The sequence below is a fragment of the Antechinus flavipes genome, chromosome 5, assembly GCF_016432865.1.
Source record: "Antechinus flavipes isolate AdamAnt ecotype Samford, QLD, Australia chromosome 5, AdamAnt_v2, whole genome shotgun sequence".
In the NCBI taxonomy this organism is placed as follows: Eukaryota; Metazoa; Chordata; class Mammalia; order Dasyuromorphia; family Dasyuridae; genus Antechinus; species Antechinus flavipes.
Window position 1 is genome coordinate 267,657,677 of NC_067402.1, and position 14,867 is coordinate 267,672,543.

The following is a 14,867-nucleotide window of genomic DNA, read 5'->3' on the forward strand; positions in this document are numbered from 1 at the left end:
TTCTCATACCTTCAGGGATGGTTATTCATAACTCATGACCACACAGCAATACAGAAGGCTCAGGTTAAAAACCCTGAGGAGCAACCTCTGCACTGAAGCCTGTTCTCAAATAGCTCAACTCTGTGCCTAAATCATAGTCTGCAGAGCGTCTCTCCCCCAAGGCTGCTGGGCAGATCACATGCAGTCGTGTGGGTCAGAGTTGTCGCCTGCCTCGCCACCATTACTTACACCACACATGGCCCACTTGCTCTCCTGCTAATGTTGCCTATGGTAACTGGACACTGACGAGGTCTGTGAAACCGACCCTCAACTCTCCGTGTGCCTCAGTTTCCCCAACCCTAGGGCAAGGCCTGGGATGCATGATTTCCACCTTCTCTGAAAACTTGGAGTAAGGAAAAAAAGATTTCCTTCCAAGGGTGAGATGCCCTCCAATAAATTTTCTGGCCAGCATCCTTCCTCTTCCCATCATGGACTCACTTCTCTCAGAGCACACTTCGAGCGACCCCTCTGACATCATTTCTAGTGCTCATTTGTCAGAGCCAATGGTTTGCTTAGGTTAAGCAAGCGCTGTCACCACACAGCTTCTCATTTGGCCCCTTGATCTTTGTATGAACAAGTTCAAGTACGAAAGGACACTAACAGATGCCTGAAAATTACTTTTGCAATGACCACTAGCTGTTTGCTATCTGCTAACATGGAGATGATTTTATTTTTGGTAATGTTTTCTGGTTGTCCATCATATCTAGGATTTCACATCTTTTTTTTTTTTTTTTTTTTTTTAAATAAAGTATTTAGTGAAGTGAGCAGAACCAAAAGAATAATCTGTAGACTTAAAGTAACATTGTAAAGACTATGGAATCACTGGATTCAAGCTGAACTATACCATTCACTCACAGATGGAGAGCACCTGGACTCAGAGTGAAACAGTCTCAATCCTAGTCATTCTCTTCCCCCATTTTCATGTCTGTGCATATGCACCATGTACATGATCACACACACGCACACACACACCCCTATCTATATACAACAAAAACCAGGACTGCTGAGAAATGTGTTCTGCTCCATTCAGAAGGGAACCTACTTTTCAGCCTCTAGCTGAGTCTTTTCTGCCTGAGTCCGTGCACTCCGGTATTCCTGTTTCAGCATCTCCACCATCTCCTTTAGTGACCGGTTAGAATCCACCAATTCAGTCTCTGACTGTGTGAGGGAGGTCACTTGGATCTGTAAATTACTGATTTGCTTTAAAAGAAAAAGAAATGGGAGGAAAAACAGAAAAACATCAGATGTAAGCCAGAAAGGACCTGGATGTTCACACACACACACACACACACACACACACACACACACACACACACACTGTACCCACTCAAAGGTGCTGTCAATGGCTCAAACCACAGGCTACAATCACCAGGAATAGTTTTCATGGCTAGTATCTGCCTAGCACCCACTTACTACCCCGTTGGGCTCCATTTCTCAGCCTGCTAAGTCTTTGTCCTCTATCGTCCTCACAATGAAGCAGGATGGTTGAGAAGAGAAAACAAAATTCAACTATTACCATATTCTTGTAGTACAATTGTTCCCTGACTTTGAAAATACCACATTAGGTCCTGAGTTCAGGTATTTACCAATCATTCACAGTAAAAGTAATGAATAACAGGGATTCCATTAACTTAATCTAACTAATTTGGTGACTATGATGATTTTTTTTGAATTGATTATCTTTCTTTCTTTTTTTTTTTTTTAAATAACTTTTTATTGACAGAACCCATGCCAGAGTAATTTTTTACAACATTGTCCCTTGCACTCGCTTCTGTTCCGATTTTTCCCCTGCCTCTCTCTACCCCCTCCCCCAAATGGCAAGCAGTCCTATATATGTTAAATAGGTTACAGTATATCCTAGATACAATATATGTTTGCAGAACCAAACAGTTTTCTTGTTGCACAGGAGAATTGAATTCAGAAGGTATAAATAACCCGGGAAGAAAAACAAAAATGCAAACAGTTTATATTCATTTCCCAGTGTCCTTTCTTTGGGTGTAGCTGCTTCTGTCTATCCTTGATCAACTGAAACTGAATTAGCTCTCTTTATCAAAGAGATCCACTTCCATCAGAATACATCCTCATACAGTATCGTTGTTGAGGTATATAATGATCTTCTGGTTCTATTCATTTCACTCAGCACCAGTTCATGTAAGTCTCGCCAGTCCTCTCTGTATTCATCCTGCTGGTCATTCCTTACAGAACAATAATATTCCATAATGTTCATATACCACAATTTACCCAGCCATTCTCCAATTGATGGGCATCCATTCATTTTCCAGTTTCTAGCCACCACAAACAGGGCTGCCACAAACATTTTGGCACATACAGGTCCCTTTCCCTTTAGTATCTCTTTGGGGTATAAATAAGCCCAGTAGAAACACTGCTGGATCAAAGGGTATGCACAGTTTGGTAACTTTTTGAGCATAGTTCCAAATTGCTCTCCAGAATGGCTGGATGTGTGGTGACTATGATGATTATGTATATATCGAGAAACACCACTCCCAACACTATTCCTAGAATGCTATTATATTCTACATCTTTTAACAAAGTATCTTCCCTCCACCACCAAAAACCTACTTAGATATCTACATTGATCAAATTAACTGAATAATTATTATTTATCAGAATATATATAAAGTTTCTTTCAAAATCATAAAACATGTTCAATTATATTGCTCCTTGAAATATTATATTAATATTTTAGTGAGAGCAAAATTATTTTTGTTTTTAAAATAGACAAAATTTTAAATGCTTTTTAAAACTTATCTTTATCTCACCTTGGTAAATTTCTATGTTTTGCACATATCTTATAATCTACATACGAGTATATTAGCAGGATAATACTAGGGTTTATAATTGTGATTTCATTGTTGTAGGAAACTTCCAAGTAAGGAAATTTCCTCTACCAAAGCAATGAGATATCTTCTCCGCAAACCAGAGTCTTACAGAGTTACCTAGAGCAATGAGAACATGACTTGTCCAGAGTCATGAAACCTGGACATGTTAGAACTGGAATTCGAAGTCCACTCTTTTTTTCCTTCACAACCACTTCTCCATCCTCTATGCCCAGTGCCTCTCTATACTTGTATAGAGTGTATATATGTATGTATATGTGTGTACACACACACACATGTATGTATGTAGACAGACATGTATAAACACACATATATGGTATATATGTACATAAACATAATTTACAAATGTTGCTCTGTCGTTTTAGTCATGTTTGTCTCTTTTTTTCCCATTTCCTTCTTCAGCTCATTTTACAGATGAGGAAACTGAGGCTAACAGAATTAAGTATTATCTAGAAAGTGTCTGAGACTTCCTGACTCAGACATGGTACTCTCTCCACTGGTCTACCTTGCTGTTCTTCAGTGTGTGTGTGTGTGTGTGTGTGTGTGTGTGTATATGAATGTATGTATATGGATGGTATACTGGAATTTTTTTTTTTTCTGATAGGTGTGTGCATGTTCAGCAAACAAAATGTCTATGGAACACTTGAAATGGTCTCTGCTCTCTCCTCTTTCCTGGAATGGAGAGTTATAAGTTTATTTTAGCTGCATTTGCAAATATTCTGCATGATAGCTAAATGAACAGGCAGTTTTTGAAAATCCTCACCAGCCACAAGCTGATAAAGCTTTAAGTGATAACTTCTCTGCAACTACTCAATTGTGATTCAGAAATCATCGCTACATTAGAACAAAATATGGCTAAGAATATACAAAGTCCCAAGCAGGATTCCAAAAGGAGCTACTCTTCCCTTTTGTTTTAAGGCTCTGCATACCCTCATACAAATCTGTTGATTTTTGCCTAAAAATTCTTAATGATAAAATCAACATTTCTGAAATCTCCCTCCCTCCCTCTCTCTCCCTTCTTTTCTTTCTCCCTCCCAGAGGCAAGAGCAACTTTCAAAACTAAAACTAAATTGAGACTGAACTCAATGACATATTAGTAACTCCAATGATGGGATTTTTACAATGCTGAAATATAAAATCTAAAAAAAAAAAAAAAAAAAAAAAAAAAGGTGCTCAAATCCCTTTGAGAACAGGGACTGTCTTTTGCCTCTTTTTGCATCCATAACCCTCAGTGTAATATATAGTAAGTGCTTAATACCTGCTTACTAACTTAGCTGAGACTGTCTGATTGAATAAGATCTTTAAATAAGCAGTTAAAATGTTAACCAACACTAAGTTCTTACCTGTTTAAGATCAGCATTTTCAGTTTTTTCTTTTTCTACATTCTCATTAGCAATAATCTGCTGCTGAAGCTTCGTTCTGAAAATTTGACAGTGTAACAAAGTATGTTAATAATTTATAATGCAATGCTAGGTTTTTGATAAAGTCATATATTGAAAGGTTATTCCCTCTTTATGGAAAGACCATCCTGCCCAGTCATTGCACTGTACTCTACATACTCTGCTAGGCTCTGCCATCTGGGGTCTCAATCCCCAAGGTGCTGCTCAGTATAAAAGTAGGAAAGGACATTTTAGAACTTTTGGTCAAAATGTCAGCATCAGAGGAGAGAGAGAAAAGGAAAGTGAGGATCCTGCATGGGGGGAGAGAGAGGGCAGCACATATACAGAAGTGTCTCTATGGACAGACCAGGTTTAAATGTTTCTACCTTTTTCCTCCTCAAATTTAAAGCATTTATTTTCTAGGCCACTTATTGGACTATGTGTTGCTATGAAAGAGTGAAGAATCATAAATAGTACTGGACTTATAACCAGGAAGATTTGGGTTCAAATTATGTCTCTAGCACTTGCTAAATCTAGTACTGGGAAATTCATTTAACCTGAAAATTCTCTAACATTTATCTACTAAGTCACAGCTGTTGGCTGCATTTGATGGTAATGGAGTGAAGTAACTTGGGAATGAAATAAGCATTAGAGTGTGACCATGGCTCCAGGATACTATAGAGGCAATAGCCCCAAAGTTGAAGGATCCCTATTTCAGGCAATTCTCAACAGGGTGCAAACATAGCCTATGCTGGTCAGTATGAAGGTGAAGATCTAGCTAAAAATAAGAATGAAAGGAGAGAGAGAAAGACAAACAGACGAAAATAGGATGAAGGGAAATACACAGAAATCATAACTATGAAAAAAATTTTATAGCAAGTTTTTCTGATAAAGGCCTCATCTCTCAAATATATGAGAACTGACTCAAATTTACAAGAATTCAAGTCATTCCCCAACATACTTATTCTATCCCTTATTTTCTCATGGAATCACTAAATTCAGTTTAGTTCATTCTAATTTTCAAAGATTAATACACTAAAGTAGCTTTGTACTTCTTGTGTCTAGTCAAAAAAAATTTGCAATCTGGGAAGAGAAAAAACCTCAGGATTTCTAGACAAAACAGAAACAACTGCTATTTACATTCACTCTGAGCCAGCCATGGCTTAACCAATGACTAAGTGGAGCTTGATCTGAGATTTATTATTGGCCCAAGCAACTTCTACTTATCTAATAATTATGATACCTATATATGGGGTCTCATTCTTTGAACTTCTATCCCTAAAGTACCCAAAGAAGTTTAGTAAATACTTGATTAATTGACAAATGCATCTTTCTATTGTTATATGAAAATTATTTATTCCCTTAAACTGGAAATATATTCCTTTATATTACTAAAGAATTCAACAATCTTGTTTTCCACTAATTTCTAGCTAGCCTCTTCTAAATCATCAGAAATTCCACATCAGTGATGTCTGAATTATGTTATTGTGTTTTTTTTTTAAACCACATAATAAAAAAAGACAGCACACACAACAGAGTTACAGCTAATCTTCCAAGTCTGAAATAGCAAGGGATATAATACATGATTAATGGGATGGGAAAATAATCCCTGATGAAGCAAAGTTAAAAGAATGAGAGTTATTTTGCTTAGAAAAGAGAAAACTAAGAGTCAAGTTCATTATTGTATGAGTAAATGATAGAGGTTTGGAAATATTGGGCAGTAAATCTCTATGTCTGCAAAAGACTCAACAAGAGTAACTGGAAGATTTAATTATAGTAGGGTAAAGCTTAAGTGAACAAGGAATTGACTTTTTAAACAACCAAGAGATAAAACTTTGAAGCAAAATCCCTAAAAGAAAGTCCATATTTGCTTCCCAAAAATTTTAAAGAAAACAATATACAGTCACGTACTTGGCCTGGTTTTGACATCAATGCGCCTACAAGTGGGGGCTGTACTAAATATCTCCAGGTTCCTTCTAGAATTGTCATTCTAGACTCACTAGCTTAATTCTAATAATTAATCCTCCTACTCAAGAACCTCACTTCCAAAAGTCTACCATACTCTTTTTATTAAATGAATGGGAGTACCTCAAAAGAGGATTATTCAACCTTAAGATATCCAAGTGAAAAGAGTCACTAGAGCTTTGGAATAAAGAAATTATATGGATAAAGATGTCACCTAATACTTTGCAGCTCCCTTTTGGTTGACTCTTCCGCCATCTGTGAAGCCCGCAATTTCTCTTCAAACTGATCCTTTTCAGATTGCCTCCAGATATCTTGTTCCACTTTAGCTTTCTCTAAATCTGCTAATTTGTTCTCAAGTTCTAGCCTAAAAACCGACAGATGATAATTATGTTAAAAGAACCACAATAAGGATAAGATAGCAACAAAATGTTTCCATTTACATGGAGAATTACAACAAAACAAGATATTTAAGCCCTTACTTTTCATCTTGCAAGGCTGCTAGTTTCTGGTAACCTTCTTCTTTGGCAGCTTGTATTTTCCGTACTAATTCACGATCCTTTTCTAATAAAAGTATTTTGTGGCGTTCAATGGTTGATTTGAGGATTTCATTGTCTGATTGCAGTACTGGTTGGTTGGTTTTTAAAGAAGGAAAAAAGGATGAATTGTCTTCATCATTACCATTAATTTAAAAATTGGGCTTAACAGGCATTCATAGATGTTGGTTAAAAAAAAATACAACTTTGCAAACTAACAGTGAAAAGTATCTTTCTGAACATATAATTTCAATTTCAATAAGCTCTTTAAAGTACCAACAAATTCTCCAAAGCATAAGAAAATTCAAGGAGAAAAAAATCTTAGGAATTAATCTGTGTTAAATGTTAAAACCAAAAACAAAAACCTATCTTTCACCTTCATCTTCAAAGTTTTATTAAGGGGATTTTTATTATGAAAAGAACTTTTGTTACAAAATAATTTCACCCATAAAGACCCAAACTGCAAGACAAAAGATAAGGAGTAAATTTTCATCAGATTTCATAAAAAAAGACCCATTTCTTGCCTAATGACTCTATGATGAGAGAAAATAAGTAACACTGGCTCACTGAATTCCATTCTCTTCCCAGATACTTATTCTATTACTTAATCTTTAGTTTTCTAAAGACATATTCTACTTCACAAGTGGAAAAATAAAAGCATGATAATATCATCATCACAAAAGTGAACAAGACAGGACTGAAAAAAGAATCCTGAGAAAACTTAAAAGTTATTACCTTATCATTAGAGATTAATATTAGTGAGATATTAACATAGAGACAACTTATTAACTTAAGAGATTAAAAAAAAACTATGCACCCAAGCCAGTTAGGTTACCATTGTTCATGATGGTTGTATTCGAATTAATGCAGAGCAACACTTTAGACAAGGTCTAAAGTACCCTGGGAAGATGAATATAATCCTCAAGCTAAAATGGGAGATTATTCTCTAATCAAACGTAGCACCCAAGATAAATTGTACTTTTAACTGCCACAGCAAACAGGCAGAGCCAAGATGGCAGAGTAAAGCAGGAAGTTGCAGAGCTCTCCCCAAATCTGTTCCAACTTCCTTTAAATAATGGCTCTACACAAATTTTAGAGCATCAGAACACACAAAAAACTGGAGCAACATTTTCCAGCCAAAAACCATTTAGAAGGTCAGCAGGAAAGGTCTGTGGTACCAGGGTGGGAGTCCAGAGCATAGTCCTGGTCAGGCCACATGGCCCCAGCATCAGCCAACAGGCTTTGAGGCCTCTGAATCAGCAGACCTCTCAGTCCAGAGACTAAACACAATTTGGAAGGGCAGCAGGAAACATTTCTGTGATTAGGGTGAGAGCCTTGGGAAACCAACAAATCAGCATTGGTGGCTTCTGGAAGCCTCAGCTCATAAAAGGTCTCTTTATTAGCACTGAGGAAGGACTCTGTTGCTTTAAACACAATAGAACTTAAAGCTACAGTGCAGCAGGGATCCCCCCTTTTACCACCCTGCCCCCTCGCAATTCCAAGGCAGAAAAGAGTGCTTGTGGTCAGGTCCCTAGAAGGATCTCTGAAAATGGCTTGGGACAGTGCACCCCCCCACCCTGGAAACAGAGCTACTTTAACAAAGAATTTAAAAGGCCAGGAAATGAACAGAAAACAAAAAAAGATTCTGACCATACAAAATTACTAAGGTGACAAGGAAGAGCAAGACATACTCAGTAAAAGGCAACAAAGTCAAAGTTTCTACAGACAAAACCTCTAAGAATAATAAAAAAAATTAGGCTCAGGTCATGGAAGAACTCAAAAGAAACTTGAAAATCAACTAAGAAGACAGAAGAAAAATGTGGAAGAGAATTGAGAGTGATTATAAAAGGAAATGCAAAAAGCTAATGAGGAAAAATGTTTTAAAAAACAAAATTGGCCAAATGGGAAAGGAGGTGCACAAGCTCATTAAGGAAAATAATTCTTGAAAATTAATATTGTCACAATATAACATTCTCACTTTTTTTGTTGTTTTTCCCTTGCATTTTGTTTTCTTACTCATTTTCTTTCCTTTTTGATCTGATTTTTCTTATGCAGCAAGATAATTGCATAAATAGTTTACATATATTAGATTCAACATATATTTTAACATGTATAACATATATTAGATTATTTGCTATCTAGGGGAGAGAGTGGGGGGGAAAAGAGAAAATTTGGAACACAAGGCTATGCAAGAGTCAATATTGAAAAATTATCTGTCCATGTTTTGAAAATAAAAAGCTTTAATAGGAGAGAGACAGAGAGAGAGAACTGGAAAAAAAAATCTATAAGCATAAGACTGATTACTGCATCATTTATACCAAGGGAGGGACTACACAAATGAATGAACTTAATAACACATCAAAGTTTTAGAATAACAGAAAACAGACATCTTAGTTTAGATAAAGGCAAGCAATCTCTTAATGATGAATGCTACTAGTAATTTATGATAACTTATAATATATCTGAGACCAGAGGCAAACAAACAAACAAACAAACAAAAAAAAAAAACTAGAGAGGAAGAAAAGCAAAAAAAGATAAAGTAGTGGTATATGTGAATAGGAATACTGAAGTAAAAAAAATGGAAAGGGAAGAGAAAGAAAAAAACATGTGATGTTATAGATTGTCATTAACAATTATTTTACTGTTATATCCTTCTCCATGTTCTATTTTCATTATCAATAAAATGAGTTGACATAAAAAAAAAAAGAAAATTAGAATTAAACAAATGGAAGCTAATGACTTTATGAGAAATCAAGATACAATATAACATAATCAAAAGAATGAAAAAAATACAAAACAATGTAAAATATCTCACTGAAAAAAACAACTGACTTGGAAAATAGATACAGGAGAAATAATTTTAAAATTATTGCTTTACCTGAAAAGCATGAACCAGAAAAAAAGAACCTAGACATCATCTTTCAAGAAATTATTAAGGAAAAACTGTCCTTCTAATCTAGAAGCAGAGGGTAAAATAGAAATTGAAAGAATCCATCAAAAACCTGAAAAGAAAACTCTCAGGAATAGTATAGACAAATTCTGGAACTCTCAGGTCAAGAAGAAAATACTGCAAGCATCCAGAAAAAAACAATTCAAGTAGTGAAATCACAGTTAGGATAATACAAGATTTAGCTGCTCATCATTAAAGGGCTTGGAATATGATATTCCACAGAGCAATGGAGCTAGGATTATAATTAAGAATCACCTACCCAGCAAAACTGAGTATAATCCTTCAGGGGAAAAGGTGAATATTCAATGAAATAAAGAACTTTCAAGCATTCATGATGAAAAGACCAGAGTTGAATAGAAAATCTGATTTTCAAATAAGTACAGGACTCTAGTTATTCTAAGCCAGCTCTAGTACAACCTGGAGGACAAGGTAGCCCACAGCAATCTCACCACATCTAAACTGTCAAGATTTTTGACTTTAGGGGAAGAAAAAATTAATGGAGGTGGATAGATACTGAGTAAAATGCCATTTATTTCAATAAATTTGATTTGATATATCATATTTGCCAATAAATGGGGCCAACGAGCATCTCATTTACTATAGAGAAATTCAGGAGCACTTAAAAGTTCTATCATAGTCCTTTCTTTGCATGGGAAAAAAAAGAGAGAGAGAGAGAGAGAGAGAGAGAGAGAGAGATCATAGAATAGTGAGGATAGGAAAAAAAAAAAAGGTCATATGACCATAGCCTCAAAATAAGTTTAAAACAACAGAAAGAATAGATTTATAATCAAAACAGTGGATGTTATAATTTAGTACAAAAACCAATATGAAGCATTACAAAACTGAATTTTGGTATAGATAAAAATAAAGTGACAATCTGAATGTTTTAGGTCTATAAGCTAATTAAGCTGGAAATTTCATTTAGCATCTATAAATAACAGCAAAAATCACAAGAAATACTTACCATCCACTTGACTTTGAATTTTGTTTCTTTCTCTTTCTACTTCACTTTTAGTTCTTGCTGCCTCCAGTTTAATATCTGCGATTTCTAATTTGTTTGAATGTTTAAGTTCTTCAACCTGTTGGTAATTTGAAAGTAAAATTATTACTATTTTTTTTTTTTTTTTATGGATGAGAGCACATACACATACTCTCACACTAGCTGTTAATGAGATTATGCTTTGCCTAACAACCTATTACATTTGTTTCTGGCACAATTTCACACTCAATACCATGTTAGGAGGTCACCTAAGTGAATTCACCTAGGTCCTAAGATCCAAGAGTCTACATTTTAAAGCTCAAGAGAATCCAAAAAATTTCATTACCACACAAAGCCATGGTTTAATGATACTCATAGTGAACTATTAATCTCTATCCTAAATCCCTGCAGATTAAACAGTTAATAAACACTATGTGTTCTATTTTATCAACATTCTTTGTATAACAAAGACATAATAATGAAGTTCATTATTGAGTCATCCCTCAATCATCACTTTTCTACACAAAATAATTTTGATTACAAGATTCAATATTTTTTACTTCTTTAATCTTCACTTTTCTAAGTATTTCATGATGTTCAGTTAAATCAGTAATGTATATAGATGTACTATCACTTTAGATTTACACAGTGTATGTGTGTGTATGTGTTACACACACACACATATATAAACTTATATTATGAGATTCTCAAAATCGCTTGATGGGATAAATGTTACTTCCCCCATTTTATAAATGAGAAAGCTTCTTCCTGAGTAAGAACTTAACAAACATCATAAAGCTAATATGTGATGAAGCAAGAATTTTAACTTAATCCTTCTAAGTCCAGTGTTTTCTCTATTAAACTAAAACTCCTAAGTTCTCAAATATTCAATAAAGGTTATAAAACCTCAGATTCTTTGTCTCTAATCAAATCCCTTATATATTTGAAATGTCAAAGGAGGTGGGGACTAAGTACTAAGTACACCTTATCATCAGAGACCAAATTTCATCTTTCTAAGATCAAGTGGGGATCTATAAACCAATCAGCAAAGGAGTCTTAAAGATAAGGAGGGACAGTACTAGAGATAGTAGAACCTCATTGGAGAAAAGGGATTCCTGCCACCAATACTAGTTGCTCCAAGAAAAAAAAAGCTAAATAAAATGGTGGCTTAAAAGAAACAATTGAAAAGATATGAAGGATCCATTAAGTAATTGTGGTTATTTCTAAAAGTGCTAAAAGCTCAAATAAGCTGATGGTTTAAAAAAAAAAAAAAAAACTCACAAAAAGGCAGCTCACTGACATCCACACTAGTATTCAGCAAAACTGACTTCCCGAACAAGGGCAGGCTAACACCTACTCTGGCAAAAATCTGAAATTTGCACCAAACAAAATGATCAAGAAATCCAATGAAAAACTAGAGTAACTTCTTTTATTCCTGAAATACACAAAAATCAGCTAGAAATCCATGGACAAGAGGGAAAGAAGTCACTAAAAAACTGGTGTTTACCCAGGCAAATGAGTCCATTGCATTCCAGTATGAGTGGACTCAGGCCAGGGATGCAAACAGCCTATAGGATTCTAAGTCCAGAAGCAGCCAAAAAGAAATCCTGCCCCCACTCCCTGCCCTCAGGAGGTAAAGTCAATGTCTTGCCTTCTGCTTTCTCTCAGCTATAATCCTTCTAATGTCTTCTTTCCCATCAACAGACCAGTGGACTAAAGCAATTTATAGTTATACATTCTACCTCCTTCTGTATAACTTGACAGGCAGGAGGAAGAGCTGACTGGCTTCACATTAGATTTTTAAAGAGAGTATGTTCATTTTACATCTAAATGAATTATTGAAAATTACTGCACAAAACAAACTGAGCAGTACAGAGAGAAAAATCTGGTCCCTAAGGCTACAACGGATGCTTTTATAGAGGAAAAATATATTAAGAAGTTAAGATTTTAAATAATATTTCAAAAACATTGTTCACAGCTTTCTTTACAACTTGAAGTTGTGACATTTTCCAATTTTAAGAAATGATTGTTTGCAATGCAAAGGAACACCTGGGTGTGTTTGATATGTAAGTCAATAAAATTTGGGTAAACATTTGTTGGATGTTAATATAGATGTTGTATCCTTGTGATTAGAAATAACTTACTAAATATAATCCCATATAATACATTCTATAGAAGGAAACATTAAGTTCTCAATCATGGTGTCTGATTCTGGGGAAAATGTTTGTTCTAAAGGAATGCATTATGAACTTAGTGTATGTGCATATGATGAGTCTTTTTCTACTAAATAGTGAGAGTATATTTTATTATCTAATCCTTTTTGTAACCAGATAAGCACTATTTTTTGCCTGATGACTTATTGACCTTAAGGATATAGCAAGTGTTCCCTCCTTATAATTCTCATTCTGGATCACAGGAAGACTGAACTCACCATATTAGTGCATTTATCAGCCAAATGAACTAACAGTTAAGACTACCATCTGAATATAAGTGACCAGAATAACATATTTCTGAATTCCTGGGTAATTATTTCTAGCTATTATTACCAGTCATTTCTTGAATTTGTGCATTATATTAAGTTTATACTATAACCCCTAGGAAAAGAGTCTTGTATTTTGCCATTCTTTAAGTTCATTAAAGTTTTATTCATATTACTTAAATCTCTAAGGATACCTGAACATTTGACTCTCTAAAAAATAATTATATGATAGTTTGATTGGGATGGCACTAAACTAAATGAATTAATAAGTTAAATTGATGCATTTGGTACATTGGCAATTAATATTTCTTCAACTATTTTGGGTTATCTTTGTTTCTATGAAGGATGTCACAGAGCTGTATTCATATAGTTTCTATGCATGACTTCAGTAAAGAGACTCCCAAGTATTTTATGTATGTTGTACATAATGGAATTCTTCAATTTTTTTTCTGCTAGATTTTGATGGTGCTATTAAAAAATGGTGATATTGTATAGAGATTTACTTTTTACAACTTTGATAAACTTATTTCAATTAATTTTAGCTGACTTGAGCAAATTCATGCCTTCTTACACAGCCTTATTCAACACCCTCTCTTCACTCTCTCCTCCCCCCCACCAAGGGCTCACCATATTTATGCTGAACTTTGTGTAGACACCTAACTAGCAAAGCTCACTCCCAATTTAGAACTATCAAGCTCGAGAAATTGATTATCAGCCTCCACCTTCCTTTGGTAACTGGATTATAACCATGCACCACACATATCTAGCGAATATTTATACTTCAAATGGCTTTCTCATAAAAAATATAGCGTTGAATTCTGATTCTTCTTTCTAACCCATTCTTTTATTTTCTTCTGTTTCATGAATGAATTCATTCTATTCACATTCACAGTTATGATGGTTAATATTATATTTCTTTCAATCCTATCACTTTGTGCTTTTTCCTCCTCTTTGGCCCCCACCTCTCTCTTCAGAAGAACAATATAGTGAAAAAGAACTTGCTGAATAACACTAATTTTCTATAGTTGAAGCAATGTTTCTGTTCCATTGCCTCACTCATCCTCCTCATGCTCTTGCTCATCATAGATTTTGACCTTTTTTTTTTTAACTTCTTTTTACATTTGACCCTTTGATACAGGAATGTTTCACTCATAAGCATTTACAAAAAGGAAGTAATGAACATTAGGATACTACACAGCTTGGTTTCATCAGGAATAGGTCAGCATGGCAAATAAACATCACTTTTTTAAATGGGATTATTATACTGATATATCTGGGAGAAGCCACAGAGAATGTCATCAAGACATCTGACAGTTTTTCATTCTGTCCTTTGTACCAAATAAAGATATGTGGTCTAGAAGATAATGTAACTAAGTGTATCTAAAACTATTTGAGTAATTGAACTCAAAGAATTCATTAACAAACACATCAATGGCAGAACCAAGATGGTGGAGATGACACACGGTTCTCTTTGAACTTCTTTAAAACCTTTAAAATAATTACAAAATCCGGCCCCTGAATTGGCTCTGGACAGGCAGAACCCACAAATATTGGGAGAACAACAAATTATCAGCAGAAGATAATTTCAAAGATCCCCCAAAAAGATCTGTTTCAATCAGAAACGGGAGAGAGGTACCAAAGAACAAACAGCTGACCACAAACACCAGTACAGAGCAGAGTCTTGG

General features: G+C 34.9%; 1 protein-coding gene across 3 annotated transcripts in view; it reads right to left on the minus strand.

Annotated features, from left to right (window-relative positions):
* CEP83 (centrosomal protein 83) overlaps window positions 1-14,867 on the minus strand; it is a 109,534-nt gene that overhangs the window by 8,727 nt on the left and 85,940 nt on the right. For all 3 annotated transcript variants that reach the window (XM_052000496.1, XM_052000494.1, XM_052000495.1), the window contains 5 exons: window positions 10,689-10,803; window positions 6,721-6,865; window positions 6,456-6,605; window positions 4,241-4,316; window positions 1,082-1,239 (listed from right to left, as the gene is read on the minus strand). In XM_052000496.1, the coding sequence (XP_051856456.1) occupies window positions 1,082-1,239; window positions 4,241-4,316; window positions 6,456-6,605; window positions 6,721-6,865; window positions 10,689-10,803 (644 nt within the window). The remainder of the gene's footprint in view (window positions 1-1,081; window positions 1,240-4,240; window positions 4,317-6,455; window positions 6,606-6,720; window positions 6,866-10,688; window positions 10,804-14,867) is intronic.